Below are 27,123 nucleotides of genomic sequence, written 5' to 3' on the forward strand. Positions count from 1 at the left end.
GGCCCGTGCATCTCCTCACTTTCGAGCCTACCGTCGCGATAAACACGACCCGCGTAGAAAACGTGGTCGTCGACACTGAGAGTTGTTCCTTTCCATTTCTATTGTTGTGTCTGTCTTTTTTTTTCTTTCAGGATATCGCTGGTGCACTCTTGGGCCGTCCCGGCCCTCTCACTCAACCTGATTCCTCTTTATCACCGACAACGCCGTACGCGACGCCGTGCTCTCCTTGCGAGAGAACTACATGAAAGACTTGCGCCCAGCACGTGATGAGCCCGCCCCCCTCCCCCTACGGCAGAGCGGCTGGATAGCGGCCGCTATCTCGCGACATTCTTCGATCTCTGATCGCACAGAAGGGCGAGGAAGCATCACGGACTGCCCCTCCTCCTCCTCCTCTTCTTCTTCTTCTTCCTCTTCTTCTTCGCCTTCTCACTGAGACCTGCGCTTGTCGGCCTCAGCAAGCAGAATCTCATTCACTTCCCGTGCGTCAGCATCCTACCAACGCGGCGAGGAAGCGCCGTTTCATGGATGTGCAGGGCCTGTCGCATCCATGGCGTTGTGACGTCGCTGGCAACGAAATCTCCGAGGATATCCCACTAGAGCCGAGTTCTCGCTTTCCGCCCAATCAGTGATCAAAGCTGCTGCAGCGGAGACAGCTCCAACCTCCAATAGTCAGACAACTGATCGAGTCTACCAAGAGTAACCTATTCCGCTTTCTTCCTCTCTTCCTCTCTTCCTCTCCTACGCATCATTCACTCACTTGCGAGCCACTGGGATATCATGTAGCTCTCGGCGCCCTGCGCTAAACCATCGTACACCAGCTCCCTTCTTGTTTGTCGCTGCGTCTTCACGGAGGGATACGGCAGGTTCCATGCCCTTTCCTGGAACAAAGTCTTTCCGGTCGTGTTCGGCAGACCGAATAGCGTATTCGGGAGCGGTATACCTTAGTGCTGTACATACCTAATCATGTAGCCATTTCCTCGCAATATTTGTATCTTGCCCCACCGTGCACCGCACGTCTAGTTGTGCTTACCTATTGGAGGTACTTGTCTGGCCGAGAGATCTTTTTATTCCATTACAGTATGTGCCTCGCAAGCGCCGGGTCCAGCATAGGAGGGTAGGAGGCTACGGTACCTTGGAAACTTTGGTCCTCATACTGGAGACCATTCCGAATTGCTAAGCCACGCTCACGCCATCTTTGCAGCCCTTTCTCTTGTCAGACCACAGAGCAAGCATCTCCATGTGATACGACCATCAAGTACATGTATTACCGCCCTCTGACTCCTAGTCATTCTTTCGAGTCACTACAACTATTCCACGGAATCCGCGCGACGCACTCTGTGGTTACTGTTGCTGCGGGAGGGCTCGTCCAGGAAATACCTGTAATTCTTCACGGTTTGCTGTGCAGCTGAGATTCGATGCATCGCAGTCGCGGGTGAGGAGCCTCTGGCGAAGAGTAAGGTAGTCACTGTCGGCTAGATTTCTCAGGTACCTAGGTAGGTACCTGAAGTGTAGAGATGGCTACATATAAGGACCATGTGCAAGGCGAACTATTTCCCTGGGAGAGTAAGGTACATAGTATAAGTAAGGTAAGGTACAGTCGGGGACTCTCCAGAGGTATATATAATATATATATCACGTATACAATCGACCCAATATTCGAATTGTCCCCCACTAGTACAACTTTTTTTTTCATTCGACCAATTCGACCGGCTGATTCCCATTTTCTTTCCGAGTCGACGTCTGTCGTTTATAGACCAAGAGACCCTCATATGTTGGACTTGGAATGACTTCAATTGGCAGGAGGCCTTACCTAGCGCCAGCCCTATACCAGGCGACTTTGAGTTTCAACAGGTAAGAGGAAATTTTTTCTCCGTAAGAAGGGGTTGTGACTGTGGTTGTGGTTATGTTTGAGGGGCTTTATCTGATAGGTAAGGACATGGTGTAGTTAGACAGACAAAAGGTTAGGACCGAAGGTACATACCTAGGCTGCATCAGGTATGGAAGGAGATGAGGAGATGGGATTTGCACTAGATACCTACATACCTGGTATAGACAGATTCAAGACGATGTCGGGACGGAGCAATGTCATTGTTGGGGAGAAAGTGAAGAGATGGAAGGAATGGTGGCGAGGCTAGTAGAAACGACAATAAGGTACCTTACGTTTTCTTTCTACGTATGCTACTGTCTGTGTGAGCCTGACAAGCACGGAAGTAGATCACTTGTCTCGTGATGGCTTTCCGCATTACCAATATCTCCCGTTCTGCACTTCGCACTGCTCTGACTGGCGCTTTCTTCTTCGACACTCTCTGCAGATCTTGTACATTATTTTACGAAAACTCAAGCCGCCATACCTCAAGCCGCATGTAGAAGGTGGCTGTATTTGCTTTCGCCTGAAGCATCCCCTGCAGAGCAGAAAAGCTTGGCACTAGCTTCTGCTCCTGGTCTGGTGACATACTGTTCAGGCTCCCTGTCGGTTGTGGTGAAACCATAGTACGAGTCGAGCCCATGTACATGTAAGCAGGCTGAGAGAGCAGAAAGGCCGCCTGTGACGCTGTATGGAGTCTCGGAAGAGAAGGGGGAAGAGGGCTTTCCACGAAGTTTCCCAGAGAAAGCCAGCCGAAGATGGGACCCGATGATGGTGCACTCGTAGAGCCAAACGATCTCACAGTGTACTCTCTGGGTCCTCTGCAGTCTGTCGTACGTTTGGAGCTGTCGGAAGGTAGCTCGCCAGCATCGAGCTGTGTGCTGAAAGTTCAGAGGCTCCGTTCGTGCGAACGTGGATATCGCGACCAACAGCCAACGGACGATGGCCAGCGTTGTCCATGTTTTGCTTGTATAATCTGTACTGTAGCGATGCAGTGTTTGAGGATACGTGACCACCCACCTAGGATGGTTTCTGGTTGCGGGCGAGCCAGAGGCCCACGCTCTCCCTTGCCAGTTCGGTTCCCCAAACGCCGTCTTTGCCACCACGTCGAAACTCCTCGTTGGTTGCATCCTCTCCGCCGCCGCGTGTGGCTTCAGCGAGAATCACCTCAAGATCGCGTTGCTGAGAGCTAATCCATCGCTTGACAAACGTTGTTGGATCCTTTGAAAGACTGTTGTAGAACTTGCGCTTAGCATTGGTCTGGTGAATCTTCTGGACCAGTAACGCAAGGTCATCATCGATCTTTACAATGGTTTGCAGGTCATTGAGATGAGTCTTGGATGTGTGGAATCGCGTCAACTGGTGACTGAGTGGGTTTGGCAGCGGCACGCGAATGTCATACACCGTTGGTTGGCTTGGTTTCAGGTCGGCCCTCGCCTCCTCCTCTTCATCGTTGAGGAAAGCAGAAGGCGAATCGGGATTCTTGGTCCCACTGATGTATGCTTTATCGACCCGGATGGTATATTTCAATTGGATTGGCGGGAGTGGGCTCATGTGGTGCAGAAGTAAATCCGGCACGTATGGAAAGTAAACAGTCTCTTGCTTAAAGATCTGGAATGCATCAGTAATTGTCAGAGCATACGGATTCGCGTACTTGCCTTCTGCAGCGCCGCATCGCAGATGATCTTCCTCTTGTCATCATCTTCCTGAAGCCCCATGGCGCGGCAGTACTCCCAGATGCCCTGCACCGCACCAGCGCGATCCTCTTCATCCGTATCCAGGATCTCGGCAAGCTCGGGACTCAGCCTATATCGCTCGCTTTTCTCGTCTCTCGTCAGGTTGATCGTGATGTTGATGTTCTCGTCGGCCTTGCGTGTGAACTCAAGCTGATCAAAATTGTTTTCGGGATCTTTCGGATCCAGCATTTGACCAGGAGCGACCTGCTTCTTGCGCCATTCAATCTGGCTGTATCCATCTGGATTTAAGCTCGGGTTGCGGTCAAAGTCGATAGTGATGGCTTTGAAGAAGGTGCTCAGCCGAGGGCGATGTCCTGCTGGCGCCTTGTCCGCTTCATCCTCGTCGGGATCTTCCTTCAGTCGACCTTCAATCTTGACCTTGAAGGTAGCCTGATTCTCTCCCAGCTCGAACATGCCATCCTCGTTGGCATTGCCCTCTTCTACTACCTGCCATGGCTGTCCTTCTGCTGTGTTCGAGATCCATACGCGTAGTGTGCCTTCGCGCCGAGTCCAGCGCCTCTGCAGGTTGTCGCTAATATCCAGCCGCTTTCGCATCATGATCGCGTCCAGTCTCTTTTCCGCATCGCGCAGCTTCTTGTAGCGTTCCACGCCATCGCCCACCACTGCCTCACTGACCTCGTCGGGGATCTCGCGGTCCGTGGGCTTCTTCACCTGCCTCCGCGCAAGATCTTGGCGGCGCAGTGCTTCGAGATGCTGCTGCTGAATCTGCGCGGCACTCAGCTGCTGCTGTTGCTGCTGCTGCGCGTGCGCTTGCGGGGGCGCGACCATAGGACCTGCGTTGCGCCACGTGCGCTCTAGGTCAGCAAAGCTGATCTTCCGTCGGTGTGTGCGCGCATGGTCCATGGCGAAGACCTGGATGTGTTGCGCGCGCAAAGGTGCAAGGCTCGGGGCTCACCAGGTCCTCGTCGCGCTTGCTGCGGACTGCGATTGTAATTCCGGTAGTTTGCTTGCATGTTGCCGATCGCCAAGACGAAACTCTGGCTTCGAGGAGGGAGCCTCACGAATGGATACCGCTGCGGCTGCGGCTGATGATGGCACCGACGGGGTTTGGTGTTGGGAAAGGCAGAAAGGCAAGTCGGGGAGAGAGGTGAGGTCGGTGAGGTCGGTGAGGTTGGTGAGAGAGGTGGAGGTTGTGATTGAGTGTTTGACGCGCGCGGTCAAAAGAAAGCGGAGCAAGGAGGACGCGCGAGGTCAGACCGTGCATGGGGGACTAGGACGAGGAAGATTGCTGCACGTGTCAATGGACCTCCGAGGGGCGGGGGGTAAACTTGCCATCTTCTTCAAAAAGGGGACATATATTACCTCCTAACTCCTACCTCCTAGTTCTACCTGCGATGTTTATTATTGCCATTTTTTGTCCGTCTGCTTGCTTTTATACATCTATTAAAAACACTACTTGGTATATCCCGCAATGAATGTTGATGTTGGCGGGCGAGCGAGGCAGCGTTGAAAGCAACCTGGAAGCTGGAAGCACTCCCATACGCCATACATAGGTACTCCCCGCCGTGTGCTGGAGGAAGACGATCACATGCAAGGCTTGGCTGCATACCACCTCACCTCCCATCTGTATGGCCATCATGTGAACGTTCATCGATCAGCTCCCCTCCCCTGTCCCTGAAATCTCTCCTCTGTGAATACCTTGCCACCCTGACAAGTCTATGACAATACCACCCCTGAACTGTTCCGTCTACAGCTGTCCTAGTACATACAACACTCAACATGGACAGCGATTCTCTTCGAGAGCATAGCATGGGCCTGGATGTCCAACTGGGGAATAACCAGACCGTACGCAGTGAAGGCGACAAAGTCCAGACCTCTGAAGATCCGGGTCGTTCTGCAGTGCCAATCGCTCAGAATTTGCCGAGTGGTGGAGCATGTGGATCTGCCCAAGATTGTGGCCAGGAGTTGCATACCGAGATACTTAGCAACGTGTCCCTGCCTGGAACAGAGGCTGGCAGTCGATGGGATGTCCATATTTCCGATGGATATATACACAAGATCGACCGTCACGAGGACCAGCCGTCGAGACTGGACTCAATCGACCGGCATGGCGCGTTGCTTGCTCCGTCGCTATGCCATCCGCACATACACATCGACAAGGCATACCTGCTGGCACACCCCAAGTATGCACATTTGCAGATAGACAAGGGCGATTTCCAAGAGGCCATGGAGCTTACTGGAAAAGCCAAGGCACAATTTGGACACGACGATCTGCTAGAACGAGGACAAAGGCTTGTTGATGAGAGCGTCGCTGCTGGAGTCACTCACATGCGTGCGTTTGTCGAGGTTGATGCTGGAGTGCAGTCGAAGTGTCTGGAAGCCGGTCTTCAGCTGCAGAGCCGGGCTGCTGCAGTTGAAAGCTGCGAGATCCAGTTGTGTGCATTTGCTCAATTGCCGCTTTTCTCGTCCTCCGAGGGCGATGAAGATGGCACCGCCATTCGTGGGCTCATGCAGACTGCAGCTTCAACGAGCGGAGTGGCTGCTATTGGGAGCACGCCGTATGTTGAGTCTGACCGAGAAAAGATGAAGCGTAATGTGGACTGGATGATAGCGCTCAGCATCGAGCATAATCTTCACCTCGATTTCCATTTGGATTACAACTTGGATCCCGCTACTGAACCACTGGTATGGTATGTGATACAATCACTTGTGGAAGCGCGCTGGACGGATCGCACGAGCAAGCGCACAATCGTGCTGGGCCATTGCAGCCGACTCACCTTGTTCAGTTCCGAGATGTGGGCCAAGCTGGCAGCAGAGATCAAGACTGCGCTGTTGCCGTTGTCTTTCGTGGGGTTGCCAACGAGCGATCTGTTTATGATGCGCACAGGAGAGCGACCTGAAGTCCGTGGCACGCTTAGCGTGCCAGACCTCATCAAGGAGCAGAGTCTCAATGCTTGTATTGGTGTCAACAATATCGGCAACGCCTTTACGCCTCATGGCTCTTGCGATCCGTTGAGCTTAGCTTGTCAGGGAGTGGCCTTGTACCAAGCAGGAACGAAACAAGATACCGAGATTCTGTATGAGTGTGTCAGTACCAGAGCCAGAGCAGCGATTGGATTTGGAACACAAGAGAATGTTGGCCTCGCTGTAACCCCTGGGGCACGGGCAGATCTGGTGTTGTTCAGCGCAGAAAGAAACAATTGGCATGCGAGGAGGAGCATATCTGAGGCAGTGTATCTATATGATCATTGTCAGCATCGGAGAGTGTTCACGCGCGGTAGGCTGATCGAGCCGCATTAACTCGGATTGGAAGACTCGAGACCAAAGTGAATGACAGCACGGCAGCCTCCCGCTACCGGCATAAAAGTTTCCCGCCAAGGAGAATAACAAGAACACACGGTTGTCATCGAACGCGTCCAAATCCCCCACCAACTCCTCGACAACGACTTTTTCTCCGCACACACAAATTCGCACTTCGAATAAGAATCTTTTTTTGATCCCGACCATCCAAAAGAAGAAGAGACAGACACAATGTCCTTCACCATCGAGTACGACGAGTAAGTTCTCGAATCGCCCGGCTCTCCTTTCGCGCAAGAACCTGACTCCTTTGCAGAAACGGCGTGCCGGTCGGCGGCCAGCTCCCACCCACCTACCCACTCCCATCATACGTGCCACCGCGAAGCTCGTCAGATCAGCACACGTACCCTTTCGTCTCGAGCGGCAGCGGCAGCTTCGCACCATTCGACATCCCCCCAGATAGCCCTATATATTTGATGGGTCCTCCTCCGTACCCGGAGATGGAGACGGCGCCCCTTGAAGCAGAGCGACAGCCACAAGCTGGCTCACAGTATGGCTTCGACCATGCCACCCAGTTCCGCGGCCATGAGCTGCCGCAAGATGTGCGCGGCTCCGAGATGGATCGTCAATTCGCCTTGCCGATGGAGGCGAGTGCACCGGTGGATGAGGCTGCCAGCAGCCCTCAAGCCAGCAAGAGCAGGAAGAAGAGCGGTCCTCGGGTCCGTCGGTGCGCTCGGTGCATCCAGAGGCACAAGAAGTGCAGCCATGGTCAAGCAACAGCCGCCGCCGCCAGCGAGCCTGCAGAGGACCAGAAGGCCAATTTTCAGGCCAGTATTGACGATGAGCAAAGTTCTGGTCCGTCTCGCAACCTGGAGATCCCGACTGCCAGTTCTGGCACCACGGCCACGAAGCCAATGCCGCAGAAGCGTGCGGGCAAGATAGCACTCTTGAAGGCCGCCGAAAATGGAGATACAGAGTCCTCCGATTCTGTCTCTACGGTAGCTGAGCGCTACGCTGCCCAGGGCAGGACCATTGTCAAGGCAGGCCCGGACCCGGATAGAATGTGAAGCGACCGCTCTCTCTAATATCGGACGGGGTTTCCAATCGCTGGTGCTTCTCAAGTGTGCTGCAAAATAACAAATTTGCCGAAAGAATTGTAATTCTGTTCACTTATGAGCAGTTACGCCTCAAGCGCTTGGTTGTCTTACCTTAGGTACATAGAGCTACGACCAGTACTCACAGAAAATTCCCAAATTCCCAAAAGCAAAAATATGTGCAGGACTCGGGTTCTCATCGAGTCTAGTTCTGACTACTCGACCTAGTTGCTATATAAGTGTAGCTCTATGACCTTCATGTGAGCCCGATTGTCTCCCTGTCTTACCTTATAGAAGGTTTTCAGGTGAGGTCCCTAACAAACAAGTTTCGGGCCCGAAATCCCAAACAAATCCTTGTACCATAAGGTGGAGCTCTCTCAGCGCTTCACCACACCTCTCACACATCTCTCTCATATAAACCCGTCCATCCACCACTCTCTCCTAAACACTTTCCTTTTCCCAATCACCACCATCACAACCACCACCACCACCTATCATGTCCACCCCTTCCTCCCCCCTCACCATCGACCTCCTCGCCCGCGTCCTCAGCAACAGCATTTTCCACCCTTTCATCGCCTGGCTCATCCCCCTCTGCCTCCGCTCCCTCCAAGCACCATACCACAGTTTCGAATTCCGCGCGACAAGCTTCTACGCGAGTATCGTCACGCTGTGTTGGATTTTGTCTATCCTCAACAACCGCATCGCGCATGGCAGGCCGCGCGTCGTGGATTGGGATGAGGAGGTCGTGGTGATTACCGGGGGAGCGAATGGATTGGGGAGAGTGATTGCTGAGACGTATGGGATGAGGGGGGCGAGGGTGGCGGTTTTGGATGTTGATGGGCCGGATCAGATGGAGGGGGAGGAGGGAGAAGAAGGGTTGGCGGGGGTGAAGTTTTATCGATGTGATATTGGGAATGCGGAAGAGGTTGTGGATGTGGCGGGGAGGATTCAGAGGGATGTATGTTTTTAATTTTTCTTCTTTTTCTTCTTTTTCTTCTTCCAATGTGGATCTCGCATATATTTCTTATTTCTTATTTTTATTTTCATCATTACAATTATACCTATATATATAACTGATTCCATATCCATCTCTAGCTCGGCACACCCACCATCCTCATCAACAACGCCGGCATCGTCAACGGCAAACGCATCTGGGAACTCAGCGCGCAAGAAGTGCAACGCAACATGAACGTCAACCTCCTCGCCCACTTCCACACCATCCGCACCTTTCTCCCAGGAATGCTCACCACCTCCCAAAACGGCGGAACAATCGTCACCATCGCCTCCGTCCTCGGCAAACTCGGCGCGAGCCATCTCTCCGACTACTGCGCCGCCAAAGCCGGTCTCATTGCCATGCACACCTCTCTCCGATCCGAACTCGCATCATCATCATCATTGCCATCCTCCTCCACCACCACCAGCAGCAAAACCCTCCGCCACCACCCCCAAAAAATCCGCACCATCCTCGTCACTCCAGGACAACTCTCCACACGCCTCTTCTCCACCCTGCAAACGCCCTCGAATTTCTTCGGACCCGTCGTCGAAACAGTAGAATTAGCTCGAGAGATTATTTCCAAAATTGACGCGGGCGAAAGTGGAGAGATAAGTTTTCCGTTTTATGCAAGGTGGATTGAATGGAATTGTATCTTGCCGAGGGGCGTGCAGGAGTGGATGAGGGTGGTGAGTGGGATTGATCGAGCGATGGGGTTGGCGAGGGAGAAGGAGGGGAAGGGGGAGTGACTTGCTTTATTCTATCTTATAAGTTGTGCTTGCTGGCAGGCCTGGCGGTGGTAGAGTCCGTCGTCGAGTATTGGTGGGAATATGTTGTTACGATACTCTGTTTGGAGAACATATGTAACATCTTAATGTGATATCTTAGTCAATACATAGGTATATGTAGCATCTCATCTGCTGTTGTCTTGAAATATGGGCGCAAGCAGCGTGACTTGAAATGAAGAAACGGAACAACACATGGAAATGCGTGCACGCTTGCTCACGAGGAACGACCATTACATATTTGATACAGTATGTGTACAGCCCACGTCGGTTCCATTCTCATTACAACTCCACACTCCACCTTCGAATGCCGTTGAGCACTCCCACGCCCTTGAGGACGTGCATCGCCCCCGCAGCACCATCCTTTTCTTTGCCACCTCCATTCGCAGCCAAGATTGCAAAGCGAAGAAAGACTTCGGTGCACGTCACCAGAATGGACAATATGATGAGCACAATGATGATCCACGTGATTCTGGTCATCTTCACATCGGCAATGCTGTCTGATAAAATTTCCGCCAAGTCCAAGAAGACTCGGCATCGTTCGTTGAGAACCTGGATTCGAGGTTTGATTTCCAGGTATTCACGGACGGCGGCGTAGAGAGGATGCAAAGTCGGTTCCGCGTCCCAGAAGAAGTTAGGCGTGTCGAGCATATTCGATGCTGTTTACGAGGTCAGTGTGGTCAGAGCGACTGTGGAGAGGAAAAGGCTTACAAAGATTGACATCAACTCTTCCTTCGAACAACTTTCCCACGAGACTGACAATCTCTTTTCGGTCCATGCCTAATCGTCCTTCCAGAGCGAGGCGGCGTGGAACATACTGTGCCGATTCCATGGTGCGCTGCATGCGCTCTTCGAAAAATGAAAGTTTGGTCGATTGCCCGATGCCGTGAGACATTGCGAGCTTGATCATATGATCACTCGTGCGAAGAGTGATCATGTCGTTGTATATTCGTGGCTTGTCAGCTTCCCGATCGTACTGGAAGTGGAACTCTTCAGTCTCGAAATCGCTCTCATCCAGAGGTCGTGTCATTAGAGGTAGTGCAGAAGGAGGTGCGAGGGCTGCACTCTTGGCAGATATTTGCTGAGGAATGCTATGCCGCGCGGATGATGGCATGGCCGCTACGGTCGAAAAGGTCAAATCCGCAAGCAAGTCTCGTTCCTGGTTTTGGGTAAAGTTCCATAGCACTGCGACACCATAGCTGAAGATGAAAAGCTCGGCTACGGTATGTGCGTTTGGATTGATGCCAGAATGTGGCGATGGGAAGCTGAAAGCAGAGTTCGAATCGCTGGACTCTCTGCGTCCCGCTTCACGCTCCTGCTCCCAGCCACCGTCTTCTTCACGTGTGCCATTCTGTTGCTTATCATGGTTTGCCATGTGCATTTCCTCGTCTGGTGGCGAGTTGGCATGGTATGGAGAGCTGCTGCCCCGTACGGAGTACTCCTCACTCTCCTCACCCCATCCTTCCCGATACTGACGCCTCTCGTTGGCCTCGATCTGCTCATCCAGCACACTTCTGCCGCCAGGGTGCTTGACTACCGGACTGCTCCTGACGCGATAGCCATCACTCCCGCCCAGGAGGGGCAGTTGGTATACACAATACAGACAGTCGTCGTATAGCTTCGTCTTGGCTGCATGCTGGTCTCGGACAAACATGGCGGTACTCTTCAGCTTGAAGCTTTGCGCCGTACAGTATGCCGTCACGCGAGCCAGCTGCGGGTCCGCAATTCTCTGCGACTTGGGAAGACGTTCTGCTTCACTCTTTCCCCCTCGAGCAGCCTGTCTCCTCCGCCGTAGCTCGTCGTCCTTTGGCGGCGCGCTGTCATCCTCTTCGCTAAAATGTTCGTCCTGGTCTTCTTCTGTTGTTTCCGGTAACAGCACCAGCTTCTCACTCGTTTTGCTGCTTCGCGCGGGAATATGCGCGCCGCTCAAGGGGATGCCCTTTCCACTCAGCTTCGGGTCGAGGGGATGTCGTCCTGAAGGGGTTCGCGCATGGTGTGCGGGACGCTGTCCGGGCGGTAATCGTCGTTGTGCGGAGGGAATCTCGGAAGCATACTGCAGCACGTTGTCGACGGAGATGATGCGCGTTCCTGTTCGCTGCGGCTGCGGTCGCGGTTGCGGGCGATTATTGTCGGCGCGTTCGCGTGAGTCGGTGACCTTGAGGCCGGTTAGCTGGAGTGCCATGTTGGCCTCTCGTCCTCCTCGTTCTGTTCTCCTGGGAATGAAGCAGCACAAGGGAAGGGAAGATCACATACGAGAACTGACGGGCCTCGTTTGTTGGGTGGGCCAGCTCCCCGTGGACCTGCTATCGACATGCTTTTGCTCGATATCGACCAGGATTCACGACAGCGGACAGCGGACAGGGATGAAAGTGAGACAGTCGTCGACTTCACTTCGATTCGCAGGACAACAAGTAAGGTATGTATGGAGGGAAAGGGGAAGTGCTCGGTTGCTCGTCGTCAAGAAGGGGATGTTGTTGTCCGTCAATGTCTCGTCCCAGATTGAGGTGTCGTTGCTGCTTCCACGTGCCGAAGCTTGCCAGTTGCCAGCTTGAACTCCTCCGACGACGTCACGCACGAAACCAACTTACATGTACATGAGGTACCTTAGATGTGTTTCTACAAATACATGGAGGTATCTCCTCTCTCACAGAAAAGAAAAGCTTAAATTTATTCACTAGCTACAATATGTATACCAAGGGCTTGGTAAACAGCAGACGAAGAAAAAAACGAGCCAGGGATGCCCGGAAAACACTATTTTCGTCGTCACAAGTGTGGCATACCGGCCAGAGAAGGAATCTTCGGAGACAAACAAAGAAAAAGAAAAAAAATAAAATAAAATAAAATAAGAAAGGTCCTAGAACGTGGGTTTGGTACGATGGATGGTGAATAACGTAGTGAATTTGCACTGTGTAGAACAAACATTACACACGGGAACAGTTGTCGGCTGTGGTTGTGGTTGTTGCATCGCTACCATTATGCTATTTAAGGATTGCATCATACCAGGTATTTTGGCGAAAGCAAACATGAAAAGAAGTATCAGAGCACCAGACCATCCCAAAGCTCTCTCAGCGAATCCAGAGATCCTTCGGGGGACTTCTGGTCATTATCGGCTGTTTGTGTGGTCGTCTTTTCAATAATCTCCTTCGCCTTGGCCTCATCAGCTCGCTCCTGTTCTCCGTCTTCTTTTTCTTTTTCTTTTTCTTCATCTTCATCCTCTTCCCTTGTCGATTCGTCCTCTACCGCCGTCTTCTCGTCCTTGTGCTGTAGTCGTTCTTCTTCCAATCCCCTCCAAAACTCCTCAATCTGCCTCTCATAATTCGTCTCCGAAAGGGGCATTTCCCATCTCGTGCGATTCGCCTCGAGCTTGTCAATCCAATCACTAATAGCTTTACTCTTATCCCCAACCCCAGCGAAATGTACAAGCAACTGTCCCGGTCGATGATCAAAGTGCACATCGCCTTCATCACCATCACCGGGATACGAGTTGAACCACTGAGGGGGGCATTGTACAGCCCCTGCTTTGTATTTATCCATTTGCATGACGTTTTCCATGGCGGATTGTTCTGTAAACGGTAGATCGTCTTCGGGTCGGAATGTGCGGTATGCTAACACCGAAGACAACAATTCGAGACTCCATGTGGACACTCGGAGCATGAACACGCCGTTGTTCAGACCATTCCAATCTTTCGTGTAGAGGAGGTGGACGTCGCTGCGTTCTTCAGGCGGCAGGAATGTTTCGAGTGGGATGAGCTTGTTCATGATGACTGTGTCGGCATCGAACCAGACGAGCCATTCGAGTTGCTCTGGCTTTGGCTTGGAAAGTTCTTGGAGGAGGAGTTCCAAGAGTAAAGACTCCTTCGACCAAAGGCCATCGAGAATAGGATGATCCAGTAGATATGTTGGGTACTTGTGGTAGTCGCCATGGCTGATGTGTGTGCTCAAAGCACGTTGATACCCTTCCTTGTGCTCCCCGTGAGCAACAGTGCAAGTTGCTATTCGTGGCTTCGTGACTCCAAGTCGTATGATGGATTTCCAGGATGCCCCGGACGTATGGCCGATCCCTAGGTCGGTAAAGGCTGCTGCATTCGAGTATCTTCCAATCGTTTCGAGGGCTGACTTGTGAAAGCTATCGTAGGCGGTGGTAGCGTGGAAGACCACGACGGAAACAGTGATGCTGAAGATGAGTACAAAAAAGACCCGGTTGATAGGCGACATGCCTGGTGTTGGCGCTGGACGATGATATGTTACAGGTACGGGAAGCCTGTGGTAAGATGCGAACATGTTGGATGCAGCTGTATACTCACCACGTGCGTAGGCATCTTATACCAAGTCAGCGAGGACCCGCGGGTTGTGCTAAATAGGGTCCCGGTGCGGTGGTGTTTCGCAATACTCTTGCCAGACGAGTCGAGCTACTGTATGGATACCAAGCACGCTGGGCCGCCAAGATGCTTCGCGCGTCAGCTTATGAACTTACGCATCGGCCGGCCGATGTCCTCGCGACTGCTCGAGCAGAATTCTTGGCCTTGGAGATTCCTAGCAATATGATTACGGCGACTCCTGAAATATGACATGGCATCAATGGCTGTCTGTCTTCATCCTGCTGGTTGCGCCAATAAAGACGCCTCGTCGCGCATCCTTGGCGGCAGTGCTTCGAGGCTCTGCGGCATCCATGTTATTTATTATTGTTGGTTGTCGTAACCTACAGGTACCTGTGTTGGCGCAGCCAACAGATGCTGGACGTAGTCCTTGCATGTTCCTGCCCTACCATCTATACACATTTTTTCATACTTCAGGTTGTCGTCACTACACATGCTCTATTAGCGAGATCAGGGATCATCGACAGGAGAATAAACGGTAACATCTGCCGTGACCCTCTCCTCCGTGACCTGCTATCTTGACCGCCTCAGCCCTCTCTCTAAGAGGCTCACCAACTCATCGAGTGTCCCGATGGTGATATCGGTCCTGTGATCATCCTCCAACTCCTCTTTGCCCTCACTTCTGAGCAATACTGTCAAGGCCCCAGCATCGCGACCAGCGGCCATGTCATCCACAGAATCACCCACCATCACGACAGGAATCAATCTCTGATGCGGTGGTGTGTTTGGAACTTCTATTGTATCGACGATTCCCCAAGCTTTTGCGATATGCAAGATTCCCGCAGGACTCGGCTTCGATGGCCGAAAGTCTCTCGTGACAACAGGTGCGAAAGGACGCAAATGGCTTGGAACGTGCTTCTCCAGTAGGTGGTTGACAGGTGCGTCAAAGTTCCTGGTGCAAATACCTTTTCGAACATCATGTTTATCCAAGAACTCCATGAGAGTGACAAGTCCAGCTTGAGGGACTTGTTTCGCCATTGCCTCACTTTCGATGGCTCTGACTTTGTCAAAGGCGTCAGTCTGCTGTGGTTCAGGCAGACCGTGGATATGATCCAGAATGTCAATGTCCTTGGTGATGCCGAGGGCGGTTCTCATCTGGCCAAACATCCAGTTCTGTGGCTCGCCTTTGTGCCGCATTCAATCAGCGTCGGGCATGCGTTGGCGAACAAGTCTCTGCGATGGACTCACACAGTGTGCCATCCATGTCGAAGACTACGCCTTGGAGGCGCATCAGACCAGTGTCGCTGCCGCTACTGGATGTACCCAGTGGCGCGAAGTGGTGGCGTTCAGCACTCATTTCTGTGGCGAAAAAGCGGCGATGTGGTGGTTGTGATTCTGTATACCTGTAGATAGTCCGGGTCTCACAGACATGCCTGGCGGATCGCGCCGATGTTGTTACCGAACCGCGCGCCAATAATGTAAACATGAGAGATGAGGAGATGAACTTTTGAAGATGGGTACAATCCAATAGTGATGCCCAGACTTCACAGGGTGGAAAGGACAAGGATGTATATTTATCTTACATTTACACTAAGAAAGTTTACACGAGAAATTCGAGAATTATACCACTTTATACGAGTTTCACAGCCACGCCACGTAGGTCAGTGGAGACTGGAGACTGTGGAGGCTGACATTCATGTTCGGCTCACCATCCGAGTCATCTCTCACATCAATTCCGCCTCATGCCGCCCGCACGTCTGCCCCAAGTTTCGTTCCAAGACAAGAAAGATGTGGACTACATAGATAGCATGCACCCTTTCAGTGAGAATTGAACAGGTTTCATATGAGGTTCTCCGTCAAGACATTTGCCCATACAAGTGGACGGCGGCATTCGCCTCGTTCGCGATACTAGTGCCCTCTACCGATGTGGTAATGGTATCTCAAAGGAGCGCAAGGTCGCTAAAGCGCCAGACAGATGTTCTGACATATGAGTACAAGTCCGCTGTGGTGTGATCCTTGATCAATTTTCCCATCCCAAAACGCCGTGTGCCGGAAGCACTCCTGCTGCACCTCGCCCGGTTCTGCTATCTGTCTCCTTCTGATGACCCGGGAGGTGAATTGAAGACCGCGAGGCGCATGCGATGGAACTAGAAACCACATCAGGTTGTGTCGAAATTCTCGCACCGGGGGAAGAGTACTCACCGCTGGTAGCTTCGGTACCACCACCGCTAACGTCGCGAGAAAGTTGATCATAAAGTATGCCAGGTCGTAATGCGTGTAATGTGTGCTGATCAGGAACAGTCCGATCGGCATCGCCAGTAAAAACTTCTTTGCGGGCGTGTATTGGTCTTCGTTGTCGATTTGTTCCCACATGTTCAGATTATCATAGGCTCCAGCGTTGAACTCGAAAGGGATGCCTCGCACATAGTGGAACATGAGGTATGATCCAGCCATGTATGTGATGTTGACCATAGTCCACGACGTTTCTTGGGTGATGGACGGCACGATATCGTAGACAATCTTCAACAGGAGGATGAGAATGATGTGAATCATCCATGCGCCTGCAGCAAGACATAGTGTCAGCTCACACTCACATGCACCCGTATTGCCTCTTTTTGGTAAATCTGGCCTACTCCTCCTCCGGACTTCTGTTGCTTTTCTTGAGAGCGGAAAAAGCTGGACTCACCCTTCGCATTCACCCACTGAGCGTTCAGGTTGGGCAGCACGGCCTGATCTGACTGTTGCTCGAGACTCTCCGGAGGCTCATGATACATCAAACTGCTACTTCTCCGCCGCCTCTGTTGATCCTTGTCCTTACTACTGGTGTTCATCCTGCGCTCGGCGGTCTGCACGCACGGTGGCGGGGCTGTGTTGACTCCCTCCGCGAAGGTGATGCCGCCCCGCGACTGGAGTAATGTGGAAGACAGTTTGGCGGCGGTGTCGGAAGACCGGTTGCGATGTGGTAAGAATAGGAGCGGCGCCAGAATGGCGGTATGGAGGCCTCGGTGGCTGTGGGAGGGGAGCGTGCGGTAGCAAGGCAGTGCGAAGATGGCGGTGGTGAGAGCTGCGGGCAGACGTATCGGCAAAGGAAGTGCTTTGTTGGTGTTTGTGTTTGTGTCGTGGAGAGAGTTGAGAGCAGCGGGCGGGCAAGGAATGGTTAAGGTGTGTCTGGCTAAGGTAGGTTGGGAGGCACTTTGTAAGGTACCGTAAGGTAAGGTACTTGGCGTGGCGTGGATTCCAGACCCGTCGGCAGGCACGGTCTTCACTAGGTACTCTCGGTACAAGATTCAGCACCGGAGCACGAGAAGGGCAGGTGACCGTGGGAGTGGTGATGGATGGGGTGGGGAACAAAGACAAGAGACAGAGAGTGCAGGGGAGTTTGGGAGGAGGCTTCACTGGAGCGGGCGGGCGCTGCGGTGGTCCGAAGTGAATGCAATGGCAACGTACGACGTTGTCCGTGTGAGGTGGCAGTTGAGATACTGGATACACAATAATGACATGTAATAAACGGTCTATTATCGCGGGCATCGTCACAACTGGAAGTTGAGCGACCTAGTACATAACTAGAACGACCTAGTACCTCCTACCTCCTACCAAGACTGGAACTAGGAGACCGCCAGGGTCCAGTCCACACTCTCACATGGACTCTCTCCTACTTGTGCTGGCTGAAAAGCCTGCCCGTTCCTCGCTGACTACCTAGCAAAAATACCTACCCACCTGGTACCTCAGGCTACCTGTACCTACTCTTACTCTATACCACGCCGTACTACTGCCCATTGAACCGAACATCGCCCACTACACCACTGTCGGACTACTACTAGTGGTCCGGATGCAGTTCCCGCGTCCAGAGGAGACCGCGCGCGTCTGCTGACATGACAGCTCATCCGCCACCGCCAGGCTGCAATAATGTTAATAGGTCCTCCTGGAACTGGGCTCACCTGTGCTCATCACCATCTCATCGGCATCATCGTCATCAATATCATCATCATCGTCATCTCGGACTCCGTGACATGATCAGTTTCTCGACAACAATCCATCAGCTTTGCGTGCGGCCTGCTCTGCACTCGTGTAGCGCGCGCACCCTTCGAACTAATTATTATACTTGATAGCTCCCGCTGACCGGGAACCTGAAACAAAGGGTCTGTCTTCACTCTCGTGTAGACGGGAACCTCTGCGCCCTGCACGTGTTCAGGCAAGATGCCTGTCGGGGACGCGAGTCCGCAGTCTGCCCTATGCCAGCACACTGTGTCCTCAGGCAGAATAATCAATAACAGATGCTACCTTACGGTACCTGATACCATACCTCCTATCAACACACAAGCGCAACGGCGAGAGCATTCGACTTCAGCATCGGCCCTCCGACGCCACATCACATGCCACGCCTGACTTTCCACTCTCTTCGGACCCAGCCGGGCATGGCATACCTACCTCGAGAGCACGGAAGTACGAGCTGCGCCTGCCATTGCACTTGAGAGCGCTTTCCATTGCAACTACGAGCGCCTTCCCGACATGTGTACGCGTGGCCAGATCAGTTGGCATTCCTGTTTGGCATACATGTACCAGCATTGAATACTGGTACATGTATACATCACCATCACCATCATCATTCTCCGCCGCTACATGCCTCGGCCACCGCAATGATATCAGCAGGATCGAGTACTACAGGTAACAAGGAATAATAGGAAGAAGAACATGCTATAGCTCTTTGAGCGCCACACTGACGCCTCCGCCTACCGACCATCTATCTATCGCATATTGCTACTATACCTAGAGTCATAGTGTGCAGTCTAATACATGCCAAGCTAATCAGGAACGACAGTGTCGATGCAGGAACGGCTGTAAGTCCAGCTCTTTTCATTATGGGTATCATATCAAAAATGCTTCGGCAATAAGCCAAAAATCACCACCAACGCCCGAGAGCCGCTCGAACGTCTCAAGATGAACACAGACGGCAAGATGGAAGAATAAGCGGATGGAAACACGCCTATGCCGCCTTCACTTGCCAATGTCGAGCTGTCTCCATCGTGGGCATGCGACTCGCGGTAAAATCATCTGCTGGCCAACCTTGGCTTGTCGTGCCGCCCTCAACCACATCTCCAGCCATGATGAGAGTATGCTCAAGTAAGCACGAATCCTCTTCCATTCTGGCACCAGATAGGAGACGCGATCCGCTGCGCAGCACAGACCTCGCGCCAATGGACAGCGGATTGAGGTCGAATCTGCCTCGCGTATTGATATGGCCAACGACAGAACAGTCGTCAAGAGCGACGCGGTCGCCAAGGGTAATCAAGTCTGGTTCAGTGAACATCAGAGATGGTAGACCACCGGCGAACAGAGCGCAGTCCTTGCCAATATCTGCACCCAGAGCGCGGAAATACATTGTGATCCACTGAGTACCAGTCAGAAGACCGAGGATGCCCTGGCTGCCGTAGCAGTGTCTCCGGAAAGTCTCGAGCTTCAGGAAGAGTTGCCAACGCTGGCAGTACGAAGACTTGTCCCAGTCGTAATTTCCAGGCTTCCTACGGCCCATGAGAATCCATTTTGCAGCGATCGTGGCAGCAATAACGATAATACTTTGCAGAGCCATGATACCCATAATGAGCGCCAGGAAGAAGACGTAAATCGCGATTGGGCGATAGGAGGTCTTGCCCAGAAAGTTTAGGGCCACGGAGTTATGCTCTTCATACAAGCGCGCAACAACCTGGACCGCAGACACTGAGCCCACATTCCAGTAAACACCGTTGATGACGCTGATGGCAGTGGAGTACAAGTAGATCTCGAACTGGCTCCAGACCCGATACGATGCCTTACCCTCGTAAAATGCCCGTCCAAAAGGTGTCGACTCTTCCTCGGAGCTGGAGGACTCTCGTCCTTGATGCTCAATAACACTTTCAGCGGAGTGCTTCGACTTGTCGGTATAGCCGTGATCGGCCTGGAAGTCTTCTTTGCTACCCTTCTCGATGACGCTGCTGCTGCTACTCGATGATCCAAGATTCATCATGTTGGTCAAGGTTGTGGTGGTAGAGTTCATACTCGACGTGTTGGAGAAGGGGCTCTGCTTGTCGTTGAAAGGAGTTTCTAGCTTCGGTGGCGTAGCAGAGGAAGCATCGGCAGTGAGGCAGATCGCTTCACCTTTCTTCGCACCGACCCATGTGGTGGCGTCGGCATATCGAGTATTGCGCTTCGTAAGCGCTCCACTTCCCATCACTGTCTGCTCTCCTAGCTCAACACCTGGAAGGAGAACAACACGATCTGCCACCATGGCACGGGCTTTGATGCGAACATAGTCACTACCGCTGCCATCCGAAGTCACTAGATGTGAGCGGGAGCCAAAGACAACATCATCACCAATGTCGAGCAGGTCGAAGTCCTGGATCGATGGACCAGTACCTGGCCAGTATACCCTGTTGCCGACCTTGGCGCCCATGGCCCTCGCAAAGTGCGAGGTCGCATTGTAATGGGTGCCGAATAGCTCAGTGAGCTTATGAAATCGAGCCGACGGCATGACCATTCGGATCCATCCCATCCTGAACTTATCAATCTGGCTACGTTCCTCGCTCGTTGGCTTCACCTTGCCGAGGCAGAGATCGAACATCTTCTTGAATGCTAAGACCGCGGCGAAGAAGAACATGGGACCAAGTGCAACGTTGGCCGCTAGGGCCAAGTAGTGGTAGCCAACCCGGTTTTTAGAAGCAAACCAGAGGATCGTCGAATGGAACATATCTGGACTCGGAGTCGGCTTCCGTTTCACAAGTGCCAGCAGACAGGCGAGCCATGGCACAGCGCCGCAGAAAGTACAGATGAAGCCAAGTGGTAGTCCCAATATGTACTCGAGCGTCCAATGGGTCCCCTTGATTCGGCTCGACGCAAGATCACGGTTAGCCTCGTCGAAGGCTTCGGTCTCCCATGATGATGAGTTTGGACCCATACAAGCTCCAGCCGGAACAGACGTGCCAGCGGCGACAATTGAGGCAAGCCCAATTGAAGCATTCGCTCCAATGTGGATCTTGCCCAAATACATCGAAGTGTTCCTCTCTGCAGCAAAAGGCCGGATAATGCTTCGCTCCAGGATGACATTGTCTTCGATCGTGATCAGATCCCACTCGCCAGCAATGACTCCCTTTTGCACCGTTACGTTCTTCCCAACCTGAGCGCCTAGCAACCGAAGATAGAGAACGCGGGACCAATTGAAGAGACCGAACACACCCATACCCGCCACCGCCGTGGTCTTTTGAACCAACCACCATCGAGTATGATACGATCCCCACATTGGATAGAGACCTTGCCTGTACTTGCCGATGACCAGCCATTTGAAACAGATAGCGACCAGAGGTGCTATGATTCGAGTGATTATGCTGCCGATTGTGATGGAAAGTACCAAGCCGAAAAGACGACCTGGAAGATATTTGCTGGTGATCCAGTGGCTGGTCTCGGTAAGCATGTACATGAAGATGGTCCATGTCAGGGCCCGCTTCATGGGATAGAATATTCCCATAGGGACGAGTTGGAGCAGCATTAGCGCAACGTTGCTAGAGCTGTAGGTCTCTTCACAACCTGGCAGATGTTCTGGCTCTCGAGTAACGATGTTTTCTTCTTTTGGGACCGCGTTCTTCGGCATCTTCTCATCGATGATCCGTGCAAGTTGGGACACCTTGGGATTCGTGAAAAGGGTGTTGATTGGCAGGCGGAGAGGGTATTCCTTGCGCAACATGGTAAGGAGTCGACCTGCACCCATGGAGTCGCCACCGAGCTCGAAGAAGTCTGATGAACTTGAGACTTCCTCGATGGATAGTGATAGCACCTGCGCAAAGATGCGGCTGACTGTATCCTCTGTTGACATCGATGGTGCTGCTGGTGCTGATGCCGCGACAGTTGGTCTTGGTCTGGTCAACTTCGCAGCGACGGCTGCCTCGTCTATGTTGCCCCGAGTATCGCGAAAGAAAGGCTCCTCGAGCTGATGGATCTTGACTGGAATGCTGTAGCCATCGACGCGCGCAGCGATGCTGTTGGTGAGTGAGTCCTTGTTCACCGCCCCGTTCTCGCCTGCTGCCTTGGGTGCCAGAACAAGTTCGGCATAGAAGTCAGAATGCTTGATCCAATACTCGAAGCTGGCTGGCACCTCGATCTTGCAAGCATTTGCCAGCTTGTCATGCGAGACTGCAAGCGGCCGGCATGCGATAGAGACGCTCAGAGCAGTATTCGGTGGTGGACAGACTGCTTCAAAGTGTCGACCTGCTGGTGCCGTGCTGTCGGAAATTGTCGGTAGACCAAGACGATCAGCAAGCTTAATGCGAAGTACTTTGTTGTTGTTCGTCGGCACACCACCGTCCATATAAACAACAGCAACGGGGACCTTCACCTGTCCCAGGACGTTCTTGACTGATTCCTGTATGGTGCGTAGGCATGGTCGAAGAGCACCTTCGGTCGTAGCCACGGCAATGCCGACGACTTCTTGCAGAACATCGTGGTTGACCGAGAAAGCGAGAGCCTTGGTGATTCGTCCATATGTTGGGGACCCTGGCTTACTGGCAGCACCCACCACAGCCTCTTCCACCTCGAAGGGAGATATCAGTTCACCTCCACGATTGATGACCTCCTTACTACGGCCTGTGATGAAAAGGTATCCGTCGCTATCAAGATATCCCATATCGCCAGTGTCGAACCAGCCGTTGGCGTTGAAACAAGTCTTGTCGATAACATTGTCTCCCTTGAGATAGCCACCAAACACAGGTGATCCCCGAACGCAGATCCGTCCGACCTCTCCAGTCGCTTCTGGCGTGTCTCTACCATTCAGAATGCAGATCTCTGGTCCGACTGTGACTCCTGACGTACCAGTCCGATCGAGCTGGTAGTCCAGAGGTGGCGTGGAGATGGGCATACACTCCGTCATACCGTAGCTAGGCAAAACAATACAGTTGACAGTGCTGGTAGAGAAAGTGCCCCGAAGTTGAAGGGCTAGACTCGGCAGAAGCCCGCCAGCGGCATTGCAGATGAGTCTGATCTGACTCTTGGCTACACTCTCTGGCCTTTCACGCCCAGCTTCGAGGATCATCTGGTGCATCGTAGGCGAAGCATAATACCACGTTGGGCTAAAGTCTTCGACACAATCCCAGAAGAGTCCCGGATCGAAAGCACTGCAGCAAATTACGGAACCTCCCGAGAAGACCGGCGCAAAAAGATTCCGAATCAGGCCACCGACGTGGTTCAGAGGCATCTGATTGAGACATCGCATCGTGGGAGATAGCCCCCATGATTGCTCGACCATGGCGACACCGCATACCATGGAGTGGATGCTCAAAGGCACCAATTTCTTCGTCCCGCTAGTTCCACTCGTGAAGAGCATAATACCCGTATCATCAGCAGTGTTGCGGACCGGTGGAAGGGATGTATGCTCCTGGATGATGTCGCGGCCATCTAAATCTGCGATACGAAGCCTCATATCCTGATCTAGATCGACGAGTAAGACTAAAATGCCTGCATCGGCAAGCCATGAGTCCCGAAGACCAAGTCGCGCGACGTCGGCGGATGTCGCAAGTACTGCATTGCTTTTCGACTGAAGCACATCTGCTTTGAATTGCTCCGCTCCCACGCCACTCCCGTGTGCTACGGGGGCGGCTGTGTAATAGGTGGCTGTAGCTAGTACTGTCATCGCTAGTAGTGGTCCATTGGGGAGAGATATCGCGATCACGGGCTTCGGTCCGCCTGGTGAGTGTGCTATGGGTAATCTAAAGGTACTGATCGTGGAAGCCAGATCATTATGCTGAATCGATCGGCCTGTGTCCGGGTCGAGAATCGCAGCTGCTGTCGATCCAGGATGGTATAAGTCGAGCAGACTCGAGTACGTTGATTTGCATTGCTGGGAGACGTGTTCTAGCAATGCTCGGATTGCTGGAGGTCCATGGCCAGCTTTTGCTTCTTCCGGTAGGAGTTTCCACAGAGCTGTGTGTGCTCGTTGTATACCAGTTACTGGCCATGGGCCTGACTTGGTATCAATAAGTGCTGATAATGTTGCTAGGGGTCCATATGATGGTTGTGTCGGTCGAGGAATCTTCGACAACAAAGTCTGGTGGTCGAATGGCGAATTCACGGCATCATCCAAGAATTGACGGTATAATGGTAGCTCCTCCTGGTCGACAATCGACGAGTCGAAGAGGAAGGTTGCCATTGCAAGGACGACACTTTCCAATGATTGACGAAAGGAGGTGAGGCTATGGGAGCTCATCCTCAGATAGTGACAACTCCAGGTTATATGTCCATTGAACGCGGCATCGTGGCTAAGCACTCATGCACATCGATAAACAAGCACGGCGTTCGACAGCGATCTCAGCACCACGGGCTCAACGACCCCCACATGAGGATCAAGAGTGAATGGCAGAAGATCGGGGTGTGTGATACGGTTTCAACTGGTCTAGGGGAGTCGTATGTGTGGGTCGGAACTAAAGGAGCGCAGTGAAGCTAATGAACGAACGCCCGCTAGTTGCCTGTCGAAGAACCATAGACCTCTACCTACGGTAACCTACCTACCTTTGACGCCTGTCTAGGCGATACCTCCGCGAAGCTGGGAATATCAAACCTCAGGTACACGATCAACATGAAACCGACGAGGGTTCTCACCACTCGAACGCTCCCAGTTACACACATGGGACGCAGGTATACACTTCCAGAGACTACAATGAGATCATCATCTCGTTTGGTCCTTTCGCTTGGTTGCAGAGATTCGTTAAATAGTGGGTCTGCTGTGTAACGACCTACTTTTGAGGCTTAGAAAGCGGATGCAGTGACATATTACTTTGGACTTAGGGGCACAACAAGCGGCCCCACATTTAAAAAAAAGACTAGTGGGTCCAACCTGCAGGAGTTTGTGCATAATCTTCTTCCGCCAAAACTCGCTTGGACTAAAAGAATAAACCCCCGTCGTCGTTGTCGTCGTCGATCTGCGTTGCGCTGCGCTATCTCTTTTCGAAGTTGCTCGGATGGTTTTTTGATTGAGACAGAGAGAGAGAGACGGTCGGCTAGCTCTCTGCTCAACAAGTCTCATATTCACTTACTGCCCGACGAGAATGATCCGGGTTATCTCGCCACATGGTTGCAATGGTCTCTGTCTGTTGTGATGGGGGTTTAGTTGGGCATCGGTGGCTCTCTCAGTTCAGGGACACCGATACGTATCCACAGCGGAAAAGCAAAAGGTGTGTTGATTCATCAGCGTTCTGGTTCTTCACATTGATTAATCGTGCGAACGAATTCTCCTACGGGCTATATGACGGATATGGGTATCTGATGCATGTTTTTGTATAAGGAGCAGAAGAAGATGCGCTCCGGATCTGATAAGAATGCTATAGCTGTCTAGCTAGATTGCTGATTTTCTGGAGCACATCTGATTTTCAGGAGATATGTCCGCAATCTTACCGACATATTTTCAATTTATCCAAAAAAGAAAGATACTTCATCGATCGATTTAAGCTTTGGTGTTTTTGTTTTTCTGTTTGTTTTTTCTTTTCTTCTCAACAATATCTCGAAGCCAAGCATAGAAGCAACTCTTGTTCAACTCAAACAAGCTCAGACAAGACATAATCTTAGCTTTCTAGTAGAACGAAACTAGAATGAATTCCTTTTACTAGTCCGTCCTCGAGCGTGCCTGTCTGTTTTAGGAAAAAGGTACGTTGTATCAAGTACCCCCGTGCCCCCCGTACCTTCGTACCTCCGCTGCTCCGTACCGCTCTCTCTCTATCTCTCTCACTTCTACTTCTCGGAGACTCCGAACCCCGGACCTCGTTCCTCGAAACTAAAGACTAGTCGAAACCTCACTAAAAAGGAAAAGGAAAGAAGGGGGGTAAGAAAAGAAAAAGGAAAATTGTCCTATCGGTACACATGTACCTTAGTTATGGATCTCGTAGACGGTAAAAACGGTAAAAGGGCCGTTTTTCGTTTTGTGTCTTTCCCTATCTACGATGGGACTACCTACTAGAAGGGGAAGTGAGAAATAGGTACAAAGATACAATGGGTACTGGAGGTACTGTATCTTTGTAGCCCGCTCGCGATGTTTGTCTCTTTTTCCTAACGTTTTGAAAAGAAGGAAATATATCTGGTCTACGGGTAGGTAATAGAGGTAGATTGTAATTGAGATTGACCGACGAATTCTACGAAAAGAGGAAGAGAGAGAGAGATACAGACGGATAATTTCCTATTTAATTAGGTATCGAAAAGAAAGTTTTTTGCATTGTAGTCTACCTTGGTTACGAATTACGCTATAGCCGTTGATTTTCCCTTTTTTGTTGTAATCCTTCTTAACAGCAAAAAGTATCTAGGTCAGGTACGTACGTACATACCCTCGAGCAGATAGTCGGTCGTCTCTCTCTCTTACACATACCCTGTCCAAGACCTCCTACTACGGTACAGTATAGTACAGTACACTATACTATAGTTCTTACCTCCTCCTGCTAGTCTACCCAAGTTTATACCTACCAGGTAGCTTCTAGGTTACCCCCCAAAATCCTTGACACCTGCTATTCTAGGCTATCGATACCGTACCCGGCGAGCGAGAGGGAGCGAGGGTTCTCCGATTTTTGCCTGCTTTGCCAAGAAAAAGAGAAAGGAAGAAGAATAAAAAAGAAGGAAAAAGAACGGTACGTAAATGTACAAATGTACAAATGTACAAAGGTACGTACATGTACCATTTTTTTTTCTGCACAACTGACACTACGGTAGCTACCGTAGCAGTAGTATATGCACAACATCTTTTCGTGTGTATAAGGGATGCATTCCAACATTGCATTTAGACTTTTGACGCCGGCTTTTTTCTTTTTTGACGATAAAAGATAGCCCTCTTTGTCTTGGCAGCTTTTTGCTGCGACGACGCTAGCTAAGGTACGGTACCTAGGGTATATAGGTTAGCCAAGACTAGCAAAAGTGGGATTGTGACCAAAGTAGGTAGCCCGATCCAGGGGTTTCATAGTATACATATCTTCCGATGTCTTTCTTTGTATGCAGGCGGCTGCATAGGTAGGCAAAGCAAGTGCCTGAGCGGAGCGGCTCTGAACATCATTGAAGATAGTAATATATTAGGAACTGGCGAGAACGTT

General features: G+C 51.8%; 10 protein-coding genes across 10 annotated transcripts; 3 read left to right on the forward strand and 7 right to left on the reverse strand.

Moving 5' to 3' along the window:
* Nucleotides 1-128: 128 nt before the first annotated feature.
* SEPMUDRAFT_147968 (uncharacterized protein) lies at nucleotides 129-1,031 on the reverse strand. Its single transcript, XM_016904624.1, has 2 exons — nucleotides 291-1,031; nucleotides 129-249 (listed from the first exon to the last, which is right to left on the reverse strand). The coding sequence occupies exons 1-2, from the start codon at nucleotides 364-366 to the stop codon at nucleotides 173-175; spliced, it is 153 nt and encodes a 50-aa protein (XP_016762282.1). The 5' UTR covers nucleotides 367-1,031; the 3' UTR covers nucleotides 129-172.
* Nucleotides 1,032-2,141: 1,110 nt separating this feature from the next.
* On the reverse strand, nucleotides 2,142-4,762 carry SEPMUDRAFT_147969 (uncharacterized protein). The gene is made up of 3 exons (XM_016904625.1): nucleotides 4,517-4,762; nucleotides 3,523-4,394; nucleotides 2,142-3,475 (listed from the first exon to the last, which is right to left on the reverse strand). Exons 1-3 carry the CDS (start codon nucleotides 4,572-4,574, stop codon nucleotides 2,885-2,887), a joined length of 1,521 nt encoding a protein of 506 aa, XP_016762283.1. The 5' UTR covers nucleotides 4,575-4,762; the 3' UTR covers nucleotides 2,142-2,884.
* A 608-nt stretch (nucleotides 4,763-5,370) lies between these two features.
* SEPMUDRAFT_62272 (Metallo-dependent hydrolase) lies at nucleotides 5,371-7,312 on the forward strand (the record flags this gene model as incomplete). Its single annotated transcript, XM_016909593.1, has 2 exons — nucleotides 5,371-7,118; nucleotides 7,175-7,312. The coding sequence occupies one exon, from the start codon at nucleotides 5,371-5,373 to the stop codon at nucleotides 6,859-6,861; it is 1,491 nt and encodes a 496-aa protein (XP_016762284.1). The 3' UTR covers nucleotides 6,862-7,118; nucleotides 7,175-7,312.
* A 30-nt stretch (nucleotides 7,313-7,342) lies between these two features.
* On the forward strand, nucleotides 7,343-8,108 carry SEPMUDRAFT_147971 (uncharacterized protein). Its single transcript, XM_016904626.1, has one exon. It carries the CDS (start codon nucleotides 7,359-7,361, stop codon nucleotides 7,923-7,925), a length of 567 nt encoding a protein of 188 aa, XP_016762285.1. The 5' UTR covers nucleotides 7,343-7,358; the 3' UTR covers nucleotides 7,926-8,108.
* A 325-nt stretch (nucleotides 8,109-8,433) lies between these two features.
* SEPMUDRAFT_82156 (NAD(P)-binding protein) lies at nucleotides 8,434-9,683 on the forward strand (the record flags this gene model as incomplete). The annotated part of the gene is made up of 2 exons (XM_016910300.1): nucleotides 8,434-8,910; nucleotides 9,048-9,683. Coding segments are annotated over exons 1-2 (1,098 nt in total), but the record flags the coding sequence as incomplete, so codon positions are not given.
* SEPMUDRAFT_147972 (DUF155-domain-containing protein) lies at nucleotides 9,409-12,186 on the reverse strand. Its single transcript, XM_016904627.1, has 3 exons — nucleotides 11,982-12,186; nucleotides 10,440-11,883; nucleotides 9,409-10,387 (listed from the first exon to the last, which is right to left on the reverse strand). Exons 1-3 carry the CDS (start codon nucleotides 12,039-12,041, stop codon nucleotides 10,011-10,013), a joined length of 1,881 nt encoding a protein of 626 aa, XP_016762287.1. The 5' UTR covers nucleotides 12,042-12,186; the 3' UTR covers nucleotides 9,409-10,010.
* Nucleotides 12,187-13,007: 821 nt separating this feature from the next.
* On the reverse strand, nucleotides 13,008-13,733 carry SEPMUDRAFT_10215 (glycosyltransferase family 34 protein; the record flags this gene model as incomplete). The annotated part of the gene is made up of 1 exon (XM_016900507.1): nucleotides 13,008-13,733. A coding segment is annotated over one exon (726 nt), but the record flags the coding sequence as incomplete, so codon positions are not given.
* A 661-nt stretch (nucleotides 13,734-14,394) lies between these two features.
* SEPMUDRAFT_147973 (HAD-like protein) lies at nucleotides 14,395-15,499 on the reverse strand. Its single transcript, XM_016904628.1, has 2 exons — nucleotides 15,293-15,499; nucleotides 14,395-15,228 (listed from the first exon to the last, which is right to left on the reverse strand). The coding sequence occupies exons 1-2, from the start codon at nucleotides 15,399-15,401 to the stop codon at nucleotides 14,618-14,620; spliced, it is 720 nt and encodes a 239-aa protein (XP_016762289.1). The 5' UTR covers nucleotides 15,402-15,499; the 3' UTR covers nucleotides 14,395-14,617.
* Nucleotides 15,500-15,662: 163 nt separating this feature from the next.
* On the reverse strand, nucleotides 15,663-18,625 carry SEPMUDRAFT_154977 (ORMDL-domain-containing protein; the record flags this gene model as incomplete). Its single annotated transcript, XM_016907596.1, has 7 exons — nucleotides 15,663-16,191; nucleotides 16,247-16,605; nucleotides 16,731-17,316; nucleotides 17,492-17,523; nucleotides 17,983-18,045; nucleotides 18,126-18,287; nucleotides 18,469-18,625. The coding sequence occupies 7 exons, from the start codon at nucleotides 18,623-18,625 to the stop codon at nucleotides 16,129-16,131; spliced, it is 1,422 nt and encodes a 473-aa protein (XP_016762290.1). The 3' UTR covers nucleotides 15,663-16,128.
* A 403-nt stretch (nucleotides 18,626-19,028) lies between these two features.
* SEPMUDRAFT_40463 (peroxisomal-coenzyme A synthetase) lies at nucleotides 19,029-24,209 on the reverse strand (the record flags this gene model as incomplete). Its single annotated transcript, XM_016908785.1, has 2 exons — nucleotides 19,029-19,899; nucleotides 20,083-24,209. 2 exons carry the CDS (start codon nucleotides 24,207-24,209, stop codon nucleotides 19,029-19,031), a joined length of 4,998 nt encoding a protein of 1,665 aa, XP_016762291.1.
* Nucleotides 24,210-27,123: the final 2,914 nt, after the last annotated feature.

This window comes from Sphaerulina musiva (assembly GCF_000320565.1).
Source record: "Sphaerulina musiva SO2202 unplaced genomic scaffold SEPMUscaffold_3, whole genome shotgun sequence".
Taxonomy (NCBI): domain Eukaryota; kingdom Fungi; phylum Ascomycota; class Dothideomycetes; order Mycosphaerellales; family Mycosphaerellaceae; genus Sphaerulina; species Sphaerulina musiva.

Coding starts and splice junctions, on each gene's coding strand:
- SEPMUDRAFT_147968 (XM_016904624.1), bottom strand. CDS start 366: ATGCTTCCTCGCCCTTCTGTGCGATCAGAGATCGAAGAATGTCGCGAG. Junction 250..290: donor CGCTATCCAGCCGCTCTGCC/GTAGGGGGAGGG, acceptor GCTGGGCGCAAG/TCTTTCATGTAGTTCTCTCG.
- SEPMUDRAFT_147969 (XM_016904625.1), bottom strand. CDS start 4,574: ATGCAAGCAAACTACCGGAATTACAATCGCAGTCCGCAGCAAGCGCGA. Junction 4,395..4,516: donor GCAAGCGCGACGAGGACCTG/GTGAGCCCCGAG, acceptor GGCGCAACGCAG/GTCCTATGGTCGCGCCCCCG. Junction 3,476..3,522: donor GCGATGCGGCGCTGCAGAAG/GCAAGTACGCGA, acceptor GATGCATTCCAG/ATCTTTAAGCAAGAGACTGT.
- SEPMUDRAFT_147971 (XM_016904626.1), top strand. CDS start 7,359: ATGGAGACGGCGCCCCTTGAAGCAGAGCGACAGCCACAAGCTGGCTCA.
- SEPMUDRAFT_147972 (XM_016904627.1), bottom strand. CDS start 12,041: ATGTCGATAGCAGGTCCACGGGGAGCTGGCCCACCCAACAAACGAGGC. Junction 11,884..11,981: donor AACGAGGCCCGTCAGTTCTC/GTATGTGATCTT, acceptor ACCGGCCTCAAG/GTCACCGACTCACGCGAACG. Junction 10,388..10,439: donor AAGAGTTGATGTCAATCTTT/GTAAGCCTTTTC, acceptor CCTCGTAAACAG/CATCGAATATGCTCGACACG.
- SEPMUDRAFT_147973 (XM_016904628.1), bottom strand. CDS start 15,401: ATGAGTGCTGAACGCCACCACTTCGCGCCACTGGGTACATCCAGTAGC. Junction 15,229..15,292: donor CGACATGGATGGCACACTGT/GTGAGTCCATCG, acceptor TGCGGCACAAAG/GCGAGCCACAGAACTGGATG.